A 20,187-nucleotide genomic window follows, 5' to 3' on the forward strand; every position below is an offset into this window, starting at 1 on the left:
TTCAGGAATTGTGCAAATTAGAACTGAAGAAAGTGGGCAATACCACAGCACAGCGTGGGCTTGGGAACTGGGATTTCTGTGTCCCAAACCCACTGCACACCCAGGGGCTGCCTCCTCAGCCTAGCTTCTTAGGTTCACCCCACTTCCCCGGGCCTCGAGCCCTTAGCCCCAACCCAGCTTGTCATGCATGGAGCCCAGCACCTGAGGAAGCTCTGAGTCACTGTCTAAGCTCCAGCCTAATGCACTTCCCAGGCCTTATTAGTACCTGGCTCACTTCTTGCTTTGCAGTTCCACCGTTTATGGCTGGAAACATCTGTATGAAAATGGGCCTTGCCAGAGTGTTTGCAGCTATCCTGCACCTGAAGTCCTGGTCCCCTTCCGCCTGTTTATGACTGTTTGCTGTGGAAACGGCTGGTCTTGTGGCCCAGGAGGGAGCAGGTGCAGAGAACCAAGAGAGCAAATGAGTTCATGTGAGTCCCTGAGCCTGCTTCTCATTCTGACCCTGAGGAGAGGGGAGTGGAATGTGGGCCAGAGCAGCCAAGGGAGGGTGTGGGACACAATAAAATGTGGCTGGTTTTCTGAGAGTTGTGAGCTATATGTGAAATGGCCTCCAGATGTGCATCTGAGAGGTCCCCTCAAGTTTGAAGTGTGCTGTTAGCAGTCTCCTCATGGGGAACCAGAAAGGCCCTCAGGAAGAGGCAGCTTCATTTGTTTCTTCGCACATGGGCCTGCTCTTGTGGTGCCTGCCAGTGCGGCTGCTGGGTCCCAGGCCCTGAACACTCACATGGGCCTTGGTGCCTTAGAAATGAGCTTCTGTTAGGACACAGAATGTGTACATGGCCACCTCCCTGGCAGGGGCCCGTCACCCCTGCTCGGTTCACATTCAGATGAGAAGGGTTGTCATGAGGCCAAATGAAAGGCTTGCTGGGCACTGGGGATACGATTTACTATTGGTGGTGGTATCCAGAGGCCAAGGAGTCACCCCAGAGAAAGACGCACTCTGCTAATGGACCGGGACCCGGGAGCAAATGCTCGCCTTCCACGCCTATGTTCAGACTGCATTCAACAGCACTTTTTCAGTTCCTCCTGTGTGTAGAGCAGAGTGCTAAGCTCTGCAGGAAACGGGCAAGTCAGGAGTCCTGGCTGGAAGGTGCTTACAGTCCACGAGGGGAGATAAACCATACAGATCACCTCAAGGGCAAAAGGCCCTAAGAAAGGAGCTTGGGAAGCGAGGGAGAGCCTAGAAGGACAGGGAGTTTGAGCCTCGTGTGCAGACACGAGGAGGGGTGTCGGCAAGCACAGCACAGCATGGCAGGGGTGGTGATGGGGGAAAAGTAGGGAGGGCAGAGCCTGAGCACACTGGAGAGGCCTGGGAAGGCCACGTCTTCCAGTGCACCTGGCCAGTGGCTTTGGGATGGGCGAGAGTCCTGCTTTGCAGGATTCCCTGAATGGTCACAGATGGGACTGATCATCAGTGAAGAAGCTGGCTGATGAACATGGGTGTCTCTCCCGTCTGGGCCAAGAGGCTGTTTCATTGCTGACATGAGATCACAGCCCAGTTGTGGACAAACAAAGGGCTCATCCCATCAGCAGTATCTGCTTCAGGACCCCAACATCGCCAGTCCCTTGAGACTGCATGCTGGCCCGGTGGTCAAAGTGAGGCCCTGCAGCATCCTCCTTCAGGAGATGGTCAGGCGCCAGGCTCATCCTCCATGACTTTGGCCTTGACATTTCCAGTTGTTTCTGCACCAAGAGGAAGGTTTTCCCTCCAAGCAAATAATCATCTGGTCTCCATAGTTAGAGCCTCTGTAATCTCATGACAAGTCATGCTATTTCCATATGGGAGCCGGGCATCTGCCTGGGTTGCCTAGTCTCTCTGCTCAAGGCCCTTGCTGCATGACAAGCACACACCCAACTTCTCCTTGATTGGAATCACTTCCTCGAACAAGGCAAGGCACAAGTCTTCAACTACCCACCACCCCATTCCTTTGGTAAGTCCCTTGCCTTCTCTGGCTTGCTCTTTCTGCAGAATGGTCAAAGGGCTGACTTTTACTGGGAGTGGGAGGAGATTCCTAATCCTGGCATTAGAGGGTTGAATCACTGCTTTAAAGATCCTTACCAACGGTCCCTGTAAGGCCTAGGAGGTTTTTGAAAATTCAGTTCTGCCTCTAATTCCCCACCCCTCATCTCATGCCAGAGTTCTTGAGCAGGTTGGCAGGTCAGACATGACTGTGACCCAAAGCCACACATCAAAGACTGAGGAACAGCTTCATGATTCAAACAGCATCCATGTTCTTTTACTTAATGAGCCTCCCAGACCTGCTAATAAAAGCTCTACCCAAAGAGAAGTTTCATGTGCTGAACTAACTCACCCAGCACAACAGCTTTCAGGTCAGAGGAGGCCTGTCTTCTTTGCAGATTCTTACTTCAAGCTAAAAATGTTCTAGATATTGATTAGCTGCTTTTGTGATCAACTGGATACTTTTGCACAAGCCCTCGGTTGGAATGATTAACCCATGGAGCGTTCACATCTGAGGGAGACCAAGGGCTTTGAGAACGATCCCCATACCCTCAGAGAAACGAGTGATCCTGGGGTCTGTTCCCTGTGTAGAGTTAGTTGTATGTGACCCAGATTCCGGGAGCATGCACAGGGCCCATGCTGAGCCAGAGCAGTCACAGACCTCATCAGTCTTCCATCCCCACCTTCCTGCCATTTTGTATTATTTACCAGGTACCCTTTTTCAGGTTGGGGGCTGCATAGAGTTCTGTTGAAACAGGACCATAAATTAAAAGAACTACAAGCCTGGGTTGGACCTTTCTCTGGAATGATACCAAGGGATGATCTGTTTCCACAGGGACCAATGAACAGAGGTGACAGAGCTGGTTTGGAAAAGTGACTGCAGGCCACTCTACAAGGGCCAATTATCCTGCCTCATGCTCAAAATGAAACTGTTGTACATGTACAATTCAAACTAACCTCTGAAATGCACCATTCCAAATTTTAACTGTAGGAATAAATCAGAAATTCAAGGTGGTAGATCCAGAGCCTAACTTAGCTACCAAAAAGGGGAAAGGGCAGGAAGTGATTTTTTTTCCTCACTTACCACATGTCATGTGTTTTATATCCATCATTATATCATCCTTTTGATGGCCCTGAACTGGGTATTATTATCACTAACTTCCAGTTGGGGAAACTGAGGCTCAGGCAAGTTGAGCAGCCTGGAGCTCTGCCCAGTTTCAAGCAGTGGGCCCATGATGACTTTGGAATTGAACCCAGATTGTCCCGTGCCCAGAGCCTGTGCTCCCTCCAGGATGTCCTCAGAAAATGACAAATTCCACCTTCAGACTGGAATGACCTCAGTCTCAAGCTTGAGCTTTACTGATGCAGGAGAAAGCTGTTGGCCACCAGAACGGTCAATGGTGTAAATGAGGGCAGAGAAGCTGAGCCAGGATTAGTTCATCATATGGTGTCAGCTAAGTAGTGAACTCTGAGGGAAGTCAAGGGCTCCTCGCCTACTGTCACTCGTGGCTAGAGGGAGGAAGGGAAGGAACAGCACGACTCCGGCCCTGCGGTACCCACGGCCTGCCTGAAGCTCTGCTCTGTAATGGGAAGTTTTGCAAATGTGGAATACCTCCTCCCCTTTAATTCTCTGAGGCTGCTATGGTGTGTTATTCCCAGGGAACCCACCCACAGTGGGTGGATGGAGACCGACTATGGGTGCAAGGGAAGGTCTGGGTGTGGGAGCCTTGCCAAGAGCATGTGCCTTTGCCTGGATCTGCACAGAGCAGATGCTGGGCACACAAGTGGAGAGCTGGATGGATGGATGGATGGATGGATGGATGGATGTGTGGGTGGGTGGATGGATGGATGGATGGATGGATTGGATGGATGGGTGGGTGGGTGGATGGATGGATGGATTGGATGGATGGGTGGGTGGGTGGATGGATGGATGGATGGATGGATGGATGGATGGATGGATGGATGGGTGGATGGATGGATGGATGGGTGGATGGATGGGTGGATGGACGGGTGGATGGGTGGGTGGATGGATGGGTGAAGACACCAGGCCACAGAACAATCTAAGAGGGAGATTCCAGAGCAGGCTTGGAAGTGGATGGGGGAATGTGAAATGATGGTGCTCCCTTTCATATGGCAAGTGGATGCCTTAGCCCCATGGCCTCCCCTGAATTGGTAAGGGATCACCCCAGTTCCACACCCCCATAGCCCATCCTTCATACAGCACTGAGGTGTGGCCTCTTCATTTACAAGGTAAGCCAGGTCATGTTACTCCCTGTAACAACTCTCTGATACACAGACATCTTGTCCTGTGGCCTACACGCTCCCTTGTGAACTGGCCCCGCCTCCTCCTGCTGCCACGCCGCAGCGCAGGTTCTCTGCTGCACACTGCTGCTCCCCTGGCCGCCCCACCACACTCCGGACCAGAGTAGGCTCAGTAGATGCTGGTTGACTGAGCAAGTGAGCAAGGAGATCGGAGCTGCTCCTCAGGTCATGCCTGCTCCTCCATCTTTTTTTCCCCCAGCTTCATTGAGATACTGACACATAAAATATGTAAGTTACGTACAACACAATGATAACATACATGTATGTACTACAAAATGATTATCAGAATAACCACAATAGTAAGGTTAGTTAATACCTCCACCCCTTTATGTAATTACGAGTGTATGTGTGTGTGTGTGTGTGGTGATAACATTTAAATCTATTCTCCTAACAACTTTCTAGTACATAATACAGTATTGTTAATTACAGTCACCATGCTGGTATTGTACAATCCCCAGATTGTATTAATCTTACAGCAGGCTGTTTGTATGCTTTGAACCAACATCTCCCTCTTTCCCCGACCTCCACCCCCTCGCAACCACCATTCAGTCCCTATTTCTCTTGAGTTCACCTTTTATAGAATCTGCATGTAGGTTAAGAACATACAGTATTTGTCTTTCTCTGACTTATTTCACTTAGAATAATGCCCTTAAGTTTCATCCATGTTGTCACAAATGACAGGATTTTCTTCTCTTTTATGGCTGAGTAATATCCCATTGTATATACCTACCCATCTGCTTTACCCAGTCATCCACTTATGAATAAATAGGTTGGATTCCAGTCTCCAGTCTCAACTCTGACTCTTAGGTTGTGTCCACATCCTGACTATTGTGAATAACGCTGCAGTGAAGAGCGGAAATTATTTTCATGGGTGCAGATATCTTTTTCAGATAGTGTTTTCATTTCCCTGTTTAAATACCCAGAAGTGAAGTTGCTAGATCATATGATAGTTCTATTTTAAATTTTTTGAGGAACATCCTGCTCTCTCTATTGGCCGCACCAATTTACACTCTCCCCAACAGTATGCCAGGGTTCCCTTTTTTCTCCACATCCTTGCCAACACTTGTTATCTCTCATCTTCTTGCCAATAGTTATTCTAATGGGTGTGAGCTGGTGTCTCATTGCGGTTTTGATTTGCATTTCCCTGATGTTTAGTGATGTTGGCATCTTTTCATGTACCTGTTACCCATTTGTGTGTCTTCTTTGAAAAGGTGTCTATATAAGCCCATTTGCCCATTTTGTTGTTTTCTTTTAGCTACTGAGTTGTATGAATTCCTTGTATATTTTGGATATTAACCCTTATCAAACAGATAGTTTGCAACTGTTTTTTTCCATTCAGCAGTTCGCCTTTGTATTTTGCTAATTGTTTCCTTTGCTGGAAGAAGCCCCCCAGTCTTTTCCAATCTCCTCCATCTGAGCAAAGGGACCTCACTTTGGAGACACCCAATTCTCCACTATCCTCAAATAGCTTCGACCAAACTCCCACTCCCTCCTTTCAGCAGTTATAAGTTCTTATATAGCCCAACCTCCGTCTGTATGACTCAGTGAGCATTTGAGTCCTAAAGAGGGAAAGTGACTGAGCCAAGCTTAGGGAGAGGCAGAGCTGAGCCTGGCACTGGCTGCCTCCTGGAGGGCAGTGCCCCCTGCTGCAGAATCAGGGGGAACACTGAGACTCTGAGCAGCCACACAGGGCTCCCAAATGGGGCCACTTGCTTCATCATGCCTCCAGGGCCCTGACAGGCAGTGACCCCATATGGGGTGCAGTGCAGCCTGTGAGTTCCGTGGTTGTTCCATGGCTGCCTCTCATCTGAATGAACACCTGCTACCACCAGGGTGCTTGGGGAACCTCAGCCCCGACGAGGATGCTCGTACACGTCTAAGAGCAACAGGGAAGTAGGGAGGAAGCCGAGGGGGAGCATCAAGAGGGGAGGGCGTCTAAGTTCACCCTGAGGTGGGAGAGAAAGATAGTTCCAGAGGGGGCATTTCAGAGTCAGTAGAAGGGAGGGTGCTGGTGTGGGGGGCTGAGGGAAGGGGATGCAGCAATAAAATGGAAAATTTCAGGTAGCATCACCTTGTACAGTCACCTAGTCCACATAGGATGTGATGAAAACAGAGACCCTGGAGCCGAATCTGCCAAGTCTTCCTGTCTCAGCTCTGACTCCACCAGCTAGTAACCCTGAGACTTTGGCAAGCCACTTAATCCCTCTAAACCTCAGTTTTCTCACCTGTAAAGTGGGGCTAGCAATAGTACCTCTCTGCAGTAGACTGTACAGATGCCCGGTGAACATGATACTACCCTGGTAGAGTCTCCTTGCACACTGACTCTGGTGCCGAGTCTGTGATGAACTTCGGCCAAAGGGACATTAGCACAGGTGACACGAATAGCTGTTCGTGAGTACTTGCACACTGGGGTTTGTCCTCTTGAACATTTCTTCTTAGAACCCAGCCACCATGCTGTGGGAAAGCACAGACAGGCATGCGGAGAAGGCTACATGGAGGAGAACCAAGGGCTGGCCAAGAGCCCCGCTGAGCCTGCAGCTAGTCGCCAGCACCGCCTGCCAGCCTGGAGGCTGAGGCCACTGCAACCCTTCCAGCATGTCCCGAGCCCCAGTCAGCACCACGGGAAGCAGGAGAAATGCCTAGGCAACCCAGGAGTGTTACTGTCAGTCTCCTGGGTCTGGGAGCTCGGTTACACAGCAAAAGAAGCCCAGACTCTGTCTCGTGGACTTACGGCGAAGATTTAGAAAGATACTTCACATAAGATGGGCAGAACAGTGCCTGGTATGACGCAAGGACTCCATACATGTAGCTGTTATTTGTACTGTGGCCACTTGATGATCACTACAAGCCATGGAATATTGACGCTCTCTGCTCTCCACACATGCACTCCTGAGTTACAGGCAGGACGGTTTGTAGCTTGCAAAGCACTTTCTCATACTTTATCCCTGTTATGAGGATAAGAACAACAAAAGGGTTAAGGGTCATGAACCCCAAAAGGGTCAAGACTCTCCTAATTGGCTGAGTTGAGACTCAAACTCAATCTCCAAATCCCAAGTTCAGTGCCATTTAACACCTAACACTTCCTCTCATGCACCAATGACTGGTCTTGAGAAGAAAAGCCACAGCTCAGAGGCTTGGTAGTTCCCTAAAAATGCTTAGGATTGCTTCATAACTGCATGATCTTAGGCAAAATACTTAAAGCACGCCTTAGGTTCCCCACCTGAGTAAGGGAGGTGGTGCCCAGGGCCGGGCTGTCTTCCATGGAGGAACGCCATGAGATTCAAATGAAAGAATGGGTGAGAAAAGGGCGATGGGTTTTTGGCAGTTTTCTGTAAAACTCTCTGACAGGGTCTGGCCTCCTCCTGTCCCCAAAGAGGGTGTGTATCCTGCACAGGACAGTCAAGGGCACACAGCAGGCCTGATGCCCTGCCCTCTGAGCATGTGGTGTTTGGGAATAACTGACCTGGTGGTGGGGGGGGAAGGCGCCGTTGGCGTCTGTCACCGAGAAGGCCTGGCTCTGGCCCTGGGCCCTGAGCAGTAGAAGCGGCGGGCAGAAGCTGCCCTTTGTTCTGGCTAATAACACCGGCCTTCAGACATTTGCAGGCCTCACTCACAGCTGCTGCCCCTTGACCTTCATTTCTTCCAGCCAAGAAAGATGACGCACTGGGCCAGCCTCTCCCACCCTTAATATTCCTTCATGGTCTCAATAGGAAGATTGTGGGGACATTTCCTGAAAAGGGAATGGGGACCATGTGGCTTGGGTGAATGACATCCTCCTGCAGTGGAAACACTGGTGACATCTCAGTCTCAGCACATTTGATAAAGACAGGAAGGGATGAACAGGCGAGCCTTGTGGCTGTCTGCGGAGAGAAGGATCTCAGCAGAAGGAGCCCCAGGGCAGAGAATCGGAGGCAGGGGGTGCGCCTCATCCAGCTGCCCTGGATGTTACCAACTTATATGAGCAGGGGGCAGTCATCAAGCCCAAGAAATGCATGAGGCAGTAATATTAACTGATTTCGGATTTTAATATTAACATACTCAAGCTTTGCCAGGATTCAGTCCCGGCTACCACTTGGCATGTGTGGCTTTCTAGACTCCCCAGTTTCCCAGTTGGTGGCAGTTTTCAGTCTTTGTCTTTCATGACCCTGACACTTTTAAAGAGTACTGGTGAGTTAGTTTGTAAAATGTCTCTTAATTTGCGGTTGTGTGACGTGTACTCACGATTATGGTAAAGTCATGCATTTTGGCTCTGACGATGTGCCCTTCTCAGGGGACACATGACGTCAGTATGTCTTAGGCCTGGTGATGGAGACTTTGGTCACTTGGTTATGGTGTTGTTCTCCAGATTTATCCACTATAAAATTCTGTTTCTCCCTTTGTAATTATTCACTGTCTTATGGGGAGATACTCTGAGTCTCTGTGGATTTGCTGTGTTTCATCATATACTTTTACTCACTAAATTTAGGATCCACCAATCCTGCAATCAATCTATCGCCTGTAACAATCTTTACTGCGGCGTTTGCCAAATGGTGATTTCTATTTCTGCTGTTACTTCTGCATTTATTAATTAGAATGCTACTATAAGGAAGAGTGATGCCTTTTCTTTGTGTACGTATTCAATTGTTTGCGTTAGGATGCACTCATGCGCATGACTTTACTCTGTGGGTATAATCCATTTCTATCAGTTTGTTTATTCTGTTGCTTGCACTGTTTCAGCTTTGAAGTTTGGCTCCTTACCCCAGTGACACGGGAGCTTCTTTCAGACCCTCACACGGTTCTGCAGGCAGGTACCCTGGGGTAGCTGTTCTGGAGAGGGGCCTGGCTCTGGGACATCCTTGCAGCTCTCCAGGCGGCTCTGTAGTGTGGCCTCGGTTGAGACATGTCACTGTACCTGTCATCGGTTCACAGATGAGGGAAACTAAGGCTCAGAGTGGGAAAGTACTTGTTCAGAGTTAATCTGTTGAGTCGGGGGGCTGGGACTGCAGCCCTACCTCCTGATTCAGCCTGGGTGTCTCCCTATCCTCCCTCTGTTTCGTAGCCCTGGCTGCCAAATCACACGCCAGAGGAGACAGACATTCTGGAAGTGGTGCTTACATCTGGAAGCCCCTGCTGGTCCTTCAGAGCGGGTACATCAGGGCAAACCTGTTATTCCCCAAATGCCCTGCCCTCTATCCTGTGATATCTGAGAACAACACTGAGACACTATTTGCCTTTTTCACTCTCTCTCCTGAGGGCACAGTGAGCATTTCCAGAGGCTCCACGACATGTGATATCAGCAGATTGACTACAGAAGCAGATATGGGAATCCAGCCATATTCTCTTAAGCCAGACATGAAAGAGATTGGCAAAATAAAACAGTGCCATACTTCTTGCTGATTTCTTTCTTGGAAAATACAATTATTTGTCTTAAGAAATGCTTTATATTTGTTAACATGTAATGGGTTTATTATTTTAATGAATTAAAAAAGGAGTGTTTTAAGTATAGTCACAGTAAATACTGACAGATAGAGCCCATACAAAGTATACTTTGGGTTTCCTGATAATCTTTAAGTGCAAAAGAGGTCTCAGGACCAAAATGTTTTTCTAGAATATTCTAGAAAGGTTTTTCTGCTTTTCTAGAATATCCCAGCCAAATGGGATTTAACAATTAAAAAAATGACCTACCCCTTACCACCTTCCAATCCTCTGAGCACTGATGGAGTCTCAGAAAGCCTGTACCATCCCCCACCTCACCACAGTGCCAGGGAAGCAGGCTCCTAAACTCTGATTTCCACAAAAATCAACATAGAAGAACATCCCAGAATACACCGGGCAAAAATACCAGTGTGCTTCACCCACTGTGAAAATAGTGGAGATTTCAAAAATAAACTTGACAATTTTATAAGTTTATGAAAAGGAATAGGATAAGTAAAATACCTGATAAGGAAATTGGTCTTTTAAGAAACGGGCTGTGACACAAATATAATTCTCAAGTTGTAGCTGGATGTCAGAGCAGAATACATTCCAGCCAGGAGACTGAGTCCTCCTCCTTATCCGGTACTCCGGTGCGTAGGAGCAGTTTGTACTGGTGAGTCGTGGTGTTTTACCCCCAAAGGCTTAAAGAGGTAGTGGTAACATTGTAGATCGCGTGTTGGTTTTTAGTTCAGAAGAGGGGGGAAAAGTTGCTTCAGCAGCAGTTGTGTGTCCTGAAGACTATCAGTCCCTGCCTTCAGGTATGCGTGGACAGGAGTGAGGCTTCCAGGGCAGTGTGGGGAGTGCCAGGATGCAGGGTGGCAAGGTGAGGGCCTCCTGCCGAAAGGTACCCACATCTCAGCCATGGCTTCTTGCAGGTCCCTGGGAGAACATGACCTGCAATCAGCCTTCTCCAGCCTGGCTGTGCATGAAAACCGCGCAGAGGGGGTTAGCCCAACACCACCGCCTGCACCATCGCCATTCTGGGAGTGCCAGGGCTTGGGGAGGCCTGGCTGCTTGTAGTTTTGAAAAGCATGGGGTGAGTTTTATGTGTAGCCAGGGCTGCAGACCATGATTCTAAATCAGACTTCCCCGGTGAAGACTAACTATATGATTGGTCTTCAGTGAAGACTAACTATATGATTCACAGCTCCCAGTACAAAGGGAAGTTGTGAAGCTTCTTGTTCAGAAAATCATTAAGAGCTTCACAACAGCTACAGCAGAACATTGGACCAAGTGGGGGACCCTTCTGAGCCCCACCCTGTGTTACTGTCCTGGGTGCACACGTGTGAAGCCAGAGCAGTCCCTGCCCGTCATTTCCTCAGCAACATGCTTACAAGGACCCACAGCTGACTTCTCACCCTTGGCAACTCACCTGAGCAGAGTCACGGACTGGCCACAGGGCAGCTGGTGCTCTGCCCTGTGTATCCTCAGAACAAGTGAAGTCATCTCCAAGCACGAGGCAAGTGGGGAAGAGCTGGGCTCTGTGCACACCTGCACTCCTTCTCAAAATGACCTGATGCTTCCTCAAGCCCTGTGTGTGCTGGCATCTGGCTGCACACCCAACTTGCACCTGTCACCGTGCACTTACACCCTCCGAGCACTCTGGCCCCTCCTTGGCCCACTCCCTGCACCCACAGGAGCCAACTGGGAGAACTGAGTCTGTGGCTTGATTCCCTGGCAAATGCTGGTCACCAATGGCTGTTTCCCAATTGGAGGTGTGGTCTGCAGAATGAAGAGGTGAAGAGAAGATGAATGAACCCTTTCTCAGCCAGCCTGTGGGATGGTAAATTCCCACTGTGGGTTGTGGTCAACTGTCATTTTTGCTACAGTTTCTTGAAATGGCACTACCAGTTACTGTCTGTAACACCTACCTAGCCCTATGCAGTGGACAAATGGCTATGGGGCTGGTGCCCTCTGTGGGCCAGCTGGGTTCAGAGAATGTCCAGCCCTGCCTGCACCCAAGCTTTGACACCAGACACAGGGCTATGCCTTGGATAGGACCCCCTCTTGTTACTGTCTGGCTGACTTCACCCCTGGCACTTCATGAACAGTGGGGTTTTTTTGGAAAGAAGGAAAGCAGGTACCTAGGCAGGAATGGTAAAGAATAAAGCTTACTTACCTTTGCTCTCTCCCCAGCCCTAAGCCAGGGCCCACATCCAGTAAATATTTATTGAATTAAATCACCTCACAAATTATCCCAGATTTCCAGAGGCCAAATGTTCATTTTGCGGATGAGGGCAGGGGACCTGGAGAGTGGACACCCTCAGTCTGAGCTCTAAGAAGGGTGGACGCGCTGGGTGCTCATCAGAATCAGCTGGGGAGGTTGACAGCTTCCTGAAGCTATCAGGCTGCATGCCTGCCCGACTGAATCAGGGCCTGGGCACAGGTTTAAAGCTCTGCAGGTGATCTCAGTGAGCTGGCTGGTGAGCCCTGGCCTCAGAGGGAGAGAGAGACAGAGGCTCCGGAGGAGGACCATGCCAGAGAGCCCTGTCCATGTGGCTGCTCGCTCCCACAGCAGGGTGTCCGTGTGGTCTTAGAGGGGGGCTTCCAGGGAGAGTTTGCAGATGAGCGTCTTTGGGGAGACCCACCAGTGGGAGAACGCATTCATCTCTTGCCCACTGGCCCTGCTGAGGAGCTGGCACTTGGGCTGGAAGGCCCAGGGCAGGCTGAGGGGCAGCAGCTGGCTCTGAGAGGGCCCCTGAGCCCCGACTTCGAGCAAGGGATGTGCTCAGAGTCCTGCTATATGAGCGAGCTGGGACTGGATGGGACCCCTGCCCTCCGCATCCATGTTTCCTCTTGAGACTCAGGTGAGGGAACTGAGACATGCATGGACTTGAAAGTCTCTCAAGGCTGACTACCTGGCAGCAATTTTTTTTTTACTATTTTGATATTAAAGTGCACACAAATGAGCCCAGAATGAGGCATGCTTGTGTACCCATCATGAGATTACCCCATCCACTCAGGGCTCTCCCCATCCATTTCCACTCTTTCCCAGGGCCAGAGAGCATACTGTTTCATCTGATCCTAAGGGCATAAACTTTTTCAAATCAGAATCACACCACTTTCACACCTAAAAAAGGCAATTCTATCCAGTCAGTGTAACTGGCTGTCTCATGACTTATATTTACAATTTACTCAAATAAGGACCCAAACAAGATTCACACATTGCACTGGATTAATGTGACTCAAGTCATTTTTTTAGTCTATAGTTTCATCACTTATGAGCTAGAATACTTCTATAGAGAGAAACTTTCTTAACTGTGTTCATATAGGAAAGGTAGGTTAAATGGGAAATTCTTTTCCTTTAGGTACCAGTTTTCAGAATAATGGATCGGTTGCCCAGCATCCTCCATGTATATTTATTTATTTATTTTGAGTATCATTAACTCTTGGCTTTTACCACACTTGACACACTTCTGTTTCAGTTGTTATTCTTATTAATGCTCACATTATCCCTCTTTGGCCAATGGGAGCTTCTTTAAGTTGGCCCTTGAGTCTTTTTGACCTGAACTCAATGGTCTTTGAAAGTTTCCTTGCTTTCTGATGTCTCAAGATGTCCAGGCTCACCTTCCATCTGTCCTGCCACAGACCTGGAATGGGCTACTTGTTCCAAGGACCTCTAGTTCCTTTTAGTGGAAAGTGGTTTTCTATTAATCTGGGCACTAAGATGCTCATTGCTACTGGTTCACCATTATTCCTAGCATTTTCAGTGGCAGAACTAGTATGTAGCTCTCTTCTTTTTTTTTTTTAAGACCAAATACATCATAAATTCATACTGATTATTTTCAGTTCAAATTTAGGATTATGGGAATTTTCATTAACTTCTAAAATTTTATATTTATCTTTTACCTTGAAAATCTTGGTTCCTAGCAATGTTATCATAATTAATTATATGGTTTATCTTAAAGTAAGTGCAATAATTTCAGAAAACAAATTACTCTCATTACTAACAATATGACAGAAATAACTCAAGATTTTTTGGTGGTTCTCTTTGTCTACAGGAATTTAAACTATTAAGGATATACATTATAATTACCCAAAGTCATTCCTGTGTATTTAATCCAAACAAACTTGATATGTTAGGTTTATTTGCTTCGTTTTCATTTTTATTTTTAGAAATTGCTGTTTTTCATTTAATTTTGTAATTATGTAAAACATTAACTTGGTTCCAGCATGAAGCAGACAAAATAAGACACATTCAGAGAAGTCTAGTTTCTATCCTAGTCCCATCCATCATGTTCCTTCACTGCCTCTGTACATAGCCATTTTTTTACTTTTATGCATTTGTATTTTTCAATTATGTTTAATTCTTTTTAAAAATAAGCATGCATATGTATGTCTACATGGTCTTGCCTTCTTCGATAAAAGGTAGCATAACTATTGTTCTCCACCTTCCTTTTTTCACTTAACATAATATTCTGGAGAAAAGTCCCATATTAGTGTATGTGGATGTCCATCACGTCTCTGCACAACTGCACAGGACCCAATCATACACTCATGGAGCATTCACTCATTCTCTGCCATGGACATTTAGGTTGTTTCCAGTATTTTTTTATTACAAATAGAATGTACAAATGCAGAGTTTTGTGTATGCATCTTAGAATTTTTTTGGCCAGTGTAATTTTGGAATAGATTTCTCAAGGGATTGTGGGACAAAGGTAAACGCTTAACAGTTATGCTAGATGTTGGCACTAGTGAAAGCTGGATGGAGGTGAGATTGGTTGGACAAGCCTTCTTGAGGATGTACATTTTAGGCCAAGTTTCTCCTTTTAAGAGTTTAAATATTAATGTATTTTGGTAAATTGTTATCATCAATCAAAAATGATTTAATTCTTTTCAAAAATATCTATTTCCCAAAGGTGGATGAGTTTGCATCTGATTTTGTTATTTTAAATTTGTAAATTTCTCCACCCAAGCTTTAGTTTAGAACAGGCTCCTTTCTGAATGGTGCCTAAGGAATTGCTGTTAAGATTTTATTGTGTAAAAAGATTGGATAAGGTGCTGAGCTAAACACTATTCAGGGTAAGCGAAATATGAGACATCCTTATCTTGGCTTTCCAGAAGGAAATAATCCATGAGGTGGTAAGGATAGGAAATAACTGTAATGGAAGATAGTAGGTAACACAGTCAGGTGAGAACTGCAGAGAAATTATCACGACAGGAGAGCATTTCAGGCCAGATTGATCAGGAAAAGCTTCAGAGAAAAAGTCAGCATTTGACTTGACTTGGGATGGTGAGGAAGCCCCTTTCTCATGTGAGGGATCCGTGCAAAGGCGGGAAAGGGCAGGCAGCCAGTTATGCTGATGTGAGAAGGTTCACACCAGGGGAGGAAGGCGGCCAGGCTGGACTGTCGGACAGTCAGCAGGAAGCCCCTGCGGGTAAAGAGAGAGGGGGTCCTGTGACTAAACTGGAGTTGAGGTGAGACCAACGGGGTTCACTGTGCTGACACTGGAGTGGGGAGAACTCAGAGCAGCGGGGGCTGACCTTGCCAGATCTGATGGAGGAAGTGCTGCCCTGAGGAGGAAGGCACGCGGGTGTGTCTGTTTGCCAAGCACCTTCTGATACGTTGGTCAGGCTTTGGCCCAGGACCTGCTTTCATAGTTAATATGCTCTCCGAGAGTGACGGCGGGGCAGGGCTGATATTTACCATAATAAACCCAACATGTAGAATGACCAGACTGCCCTGGGGGCTGAACTGGGATGGAAGAAAGTCAAGTTCTGATGACATCCACTGAGCCCTGAATTCATCTTGGCCCCTGGATTTTTTAAATTATGGAGGCAGTAATTTCCCTGTTTACTCAGGCTTTTTTAAATATCTGTGAAAGAAAGAGTCTTAACCGATCAGCCCTTCCTTCATACTATGTATTATAAGGCTGTGTCAGTGTGGGAAAACCAAGTAGCAGCCAGTTATTCCTACAAAAACAGAAACATAGCATATGAACTATTTAATACACTCCACTTTATTCTGGGATGTATATTCCAGATCACACAACTCACAAATGTACCAGTGTACTTGGAAAACGAAGGCCATTCTGTGAGTCATTTTTAAAACTGGGTGCTTGCACATAATGATCTTTTAAAAAATAAATTACCAAAACCAAGATTCCCTTCTGAAATAAAAATCTGATCTAATCTGAAGCTCAGCAGGTGACCATTTTTGTTCCTACAGCATAAACAGCAGCTCTAAGGCAGCCATGCCTCAGCACCAAGCTCTTTCACGATGTCATCAAGAAGTGGTGGGTACCCCAGCGACCAGGGTTTATAAACCAATTTTCTCCCAGTGAATAGCAAAAAGAGACTTTTACCTAAGAACAACAATGCAGAAACCTGGGAACAGGAAAAGAAAGGGACCTCTGTAACTAAGGCACTGAAAGCACATTGTTAATATAAAGAAATGTAAACAATTGAATGCCAACAGGCTCCCTCCTTCAGAGCCTCTATTATAAAAGGGCAGAGGGCATCGTGGGCAGGGCCAGAGCTTGAGGTCCCAGTAAAATGGGGATGTGTCCCTTTCTGCAGAATTCAGTCTTGGCTACCGATATCCAACTTCTGTCATGGTCCTGTGGAGGCAACTAGTTTCAAAGTGACTCACGTGGAAGCTGGTATTCCTCCCTAATCTTTGTTTCAGTCATATTAACAAACAAGGGAGGATTTTACTAGGAGTTTTAAATTATCGGCTTTAGCATTTATTTTTCTTTTAGTCTTTACCATGTTCTCCTGATATTCACAATTCCTTCGGCCGCTTTCCTCAGAGACGTCAGAGACGTCTGGCAGAGGAGCTCATGGCCTGATTCGTGCTCTTCCTTGTAGGTTCCTATTCCAAGTACATATGTCATGGTTCATGTCCCCTGTCAACCACACAGGCTTTATTTAAAACATTTCTAAATGGTGAGGATTTAACAACTGGACATACATTTAACATTCCAAAGTCCATTGAGTTTACCTTCAAAGGACGGAAAGGCCCTGAAGTAGGAAGTGGGTGTCTGGGTGAAGCAAGGTAATCAGCTGCTCTGAGTGGCCCAGGGTGGAGGGGACCATCCTGAAGCCGGTCACAGTACTGAGGCTAGATTAATTTCTATTTGACACTTTGGTATCAGTTTTGGGTAGCTCTAAGTTCCAATCATTAACTGTCCATTTCTTTGAAGGTTTTTTAAAATAAGAGAAGAAAAAGACAAATGTGTAGGAAAACACAAATGAAAGTAGCCTTATTGCAAAAAGAAGACAAAAAACAAAAAAAAAGCCCACAGCTTTTTTCCTTTTGAAGTCATCATTTCTTAAAGCAAGTTACAATGTCTATATAGCTCAGTATTAGTGCTTATGAATTTGGGGTGGGTTAAAAAAAAGTTTGCATTTTATCTTAAAGATGTTTCTTATGATCAAAAGAAAAAATATTTTTTAAAAAAGAAAGAAAAAAGATGTCCCCTTTCACAGGTTTCAGAGTGTTAAAGAAGGCATGCCATTAAATGGAAGTTTCACCTTGAACAGAGTTGAAAAGTTGGAGGAAAGATCAGCTACATTATAAGCACTTGGGGGCGAGAAACAGCTTTTCTCTTTTACCCAAGGACAGTTGCAGTCTTGATTGTTACACTGTTTCTGTGTTTCGTGTTTCCAAATATAATGAAAGAAATCTATGAGAAACCTATATTAGAACCCTCTTTTATTAAGAAAAAAGGCTTAAAAGAAAAAAAACTCCCTAAAACAAAAAGTAAAAGACCATGAAATTAAACAGTTTGGAGCAGATGTGCATAACAACTAATTAGTAGCTCCCAGTAGAGTTAGAAACAGCCTTGAGGGAGCAGTTAATATAGGCTGGGGGGCAGAAGCCCTAGTTAGGAGTCTACTAATAAAAGTAATGCATCAGCAGTGTTCCTCCAGGGACCAGTACTTTCCTAAACAATCTGCTTGGTAATTTTGGCTCCCCATGCGCTTACCTTTAATGGCAAAGCACGGTTCAGCTGGGAGGGTAACAGTCACTGACCAGCAAAACTTGAGATGTAGGTACGGAGAGGCATTTATGCCAAAATAGTTCAGAAACCAGAAGCCAGCCTGTGAGGCTGCTTCAAAGCAAGAGTAAAGCTGACAGGTCTGCTAACAGCTAAAAACTTTTAATTGCCTCCTATTTTCTGCTGTGACCAGCATCCCCATTATATGACCAAAAAAAAAAACCCAGCATGCAGCTCCAGCAGAGTGGGAATGTGACCACGCGCTGCTTGGCCTCACAAAACGTGCTGTTGGTTGGCTGGATCTTCCATTAACTCCAAATATTGGGACTATTTAGGCTAACAACTGGTCAAAGTGGGTTTAAATTTTACTACTCTAAGAGGAAGCCTGGGATTAAAAAAAGAGAGGGTTCCCTTGCTGTCATTAGAAAGGGTTCATTTTTGTGTTTTTGTGGCTGTAAGAACAAAATCTGTCAAGGCTACAAGGGTTGAACAATACAGCATAAACCGTTAATGCCCTGTCTGCGAGCATTGGTGTGTTTTACTGGCAGGAGTCAGATACCGCTGCACAGGTAGAAATATAATAACCTTCCCTTTTTTGGCAGGTTTTAAAAAACATTTTAAAAGACACAACTTCAAAAGAGTTTCTGAATGCACCAACTGAACGTTCTATGCTTTTCTTGCAAAAAGTAAGTGACTTGATGTTTACCCTTTTTAACGCAGAAAAAGCTAGACTTGCCAAGAAGTTGTAAGGAAACCAGCACTAAGACAAGGTAGAAGTTTAAAACTAAACTGTGTTAGCTCTTACCTTAAAAATTCAAACTAAGGTTTCTAAGTGGAGAGTCTGCGGTTGCTCCCTGAGACAAGTCCAGGTCTTATTTTCCACGTGGAAGAAGGGCACAGGTGGTCTTCTGACATCTAGGTCAGCGCGAGGCCAAATGTCAAGATTTTTTGAGTAATGAAGGGCTTTCTATCAAAATGTTTGGTCAGTTTAAGGACAAGGGATTTGCACATTCTGGTCTCATGGGAGGATGCAATGATTTGATTGGCATGGAATAAGTGCAGGACAGTGCCCCAGGAGGGAGGCAGGACGAAGGGCCCTTGCCCACAGTCAAGCGCCAGCACCTGATCTGAGCCAGCGCTCATGGAGCCCCAGATCTGCATCTTGCCTGGGGTTTGTTAGGAAACAGGACTGGGTGTTTAGGAAAATTTCGTGTACCTTGTCTGTTAACAGCCTGATGATTATTGAAGAATACTCTGACTGGAATTATTTAATAGCGATTGCTTCCTGCTATGCATATTTACATTCAGAGATTTTTTAAAAAGTCAAGTGTGTTGCATTATTTTTCCACAAAACTTGGTGCAAAATATCTTTAACAAATAATGATGGTAGTAAGAAATATTTGACATAGTCATGCAAAAATGCATCTTGGTTTTACAAAGGCTTACTAGCACATTTCCAAAATAACCCCTAGGTTTTTACACTGTGAACCTTACAATCTCACTCATTTTTCTTTGCATTTAAATGTGGCCGTTTATGTAAAAAATGATAACATGCAAGTTCGATGATCTCCAGTCCACCAAATATTCTCTCTTGCAGCACAAAGATGACAATGGTGATTATAAAGTACCATCGAACAAGGCTGTACAAATATATGAGCAGGCACATCGCAGGGCTGAACAGGGTCCAGTATAGTATAGAGAGAAATTTGACCACAAGGACCCTGAGCTCAGACTTGCAAGGTGGGATTACAGTCTGCCCGGTAAAGTAAAAATTCTTCTCCCCTTGGTAGAAGGAACGCAGCCTCTCTTCCTTCTCCTCCCACCGCCTGTGGCACCAGAGCTGCAGGTCCTCCTTGGAGGTGGGGAGGGTGCCCACCGGGTACCGGTGGACGTGGAAGTGGATCTCCTCGGGAAAGTCCCCGTGCAGGAGGTGCCGCTCTGTCTGAGGAATGTTGTGGGGGTATGCCACTGTGATGTCATGCACAGCATCAAGGTTCTCACCTAGGTTTTGGAAAGACAGAAATAGATTGAGCAGTGATCAGTCTCGGCAGCAATGCCAAGTCACACTGCAAGGCAGAACCCAAACAGGAAAAACCCAGGGCCTCGTGAACCACGATGATCAAACAAGGGCTATAAATACTGGCGTCCCTGGCCACTTGGCTCAGTATTTACCAGTTATTTTTAGTTTTTTTCCTCCTTGCTAATTACCACAAAGACCTTTAGAAAGAAATTATCTTAATTCACAGAAACAGTAACCTGCCATTCTAGAACTAAAGGGGTAAGCGCACTAAGTCAGAGTTGAGGTAGGAATGGAAGGGCACAGGACTAGCCCTTTTACACCAATGGGGTTCACTGCTTTGATACCCCCTATAATACATCTTTCTCTCCAAATAAAAACACAAAGTTTATCACCTTGAATCCAGTATTATCATGACAGCTATCAGAAAG

At 46.2% G+C, this 20,187-nt stretch overlaps 1 protein-coding gene and 1 long non-coding RNA gene across 4 annotated transcripts in view; one reads left to right on the top strand and one right to left on the bottom strand.

The window, feature by feature from the left end:
• Positions 1 to 20,187, top strand: part of LOC118921653 (uncharacterized) — a 74,018-nt gene that overhangs the window by 10,172 nt on the left and 43,659 nt on the right. The gene's annotated exons all lie outside the window — the stretch shown is intronic.
• LCLAT1 (lysocardiolipin acyltransferase 1) overlaps positions 15,736 to 20,187 on the bottom strand; it is a 266,456-nt gene continuing 262,004 nt past the window's right edge. For all 3 annotated transcript variants that reach the window (XM_036903613.2, XM_057497297.1, XM_057497299.1), the window contains one exon: positions 15,736 to 19,740. In XM_036903613.2, coding sequence (XP_036759508.2) covers positions 19,238 to 19,740 — 503 coding nt within the window. In that variant the 3' untranslated portion in view covers positions 15,736 to 19,237. The remainder of the gene's footprint in view (positions 19,741 to 20,187) is intronic.

This window comes from Manis pentadactyla, chromosome 2 (genome assembly GCF_030020395.1).
Source record: "Manis pentadactyla isolate mManPen7 chromosome 2, mManPen7.hap1, whole genome shotgun sequence".
Lineage (NCBI taxonomy): Eukaryota > Metazoa > Chordata > Mammalia > Pholidota > Manidae > Manis > Manis pentadactyla.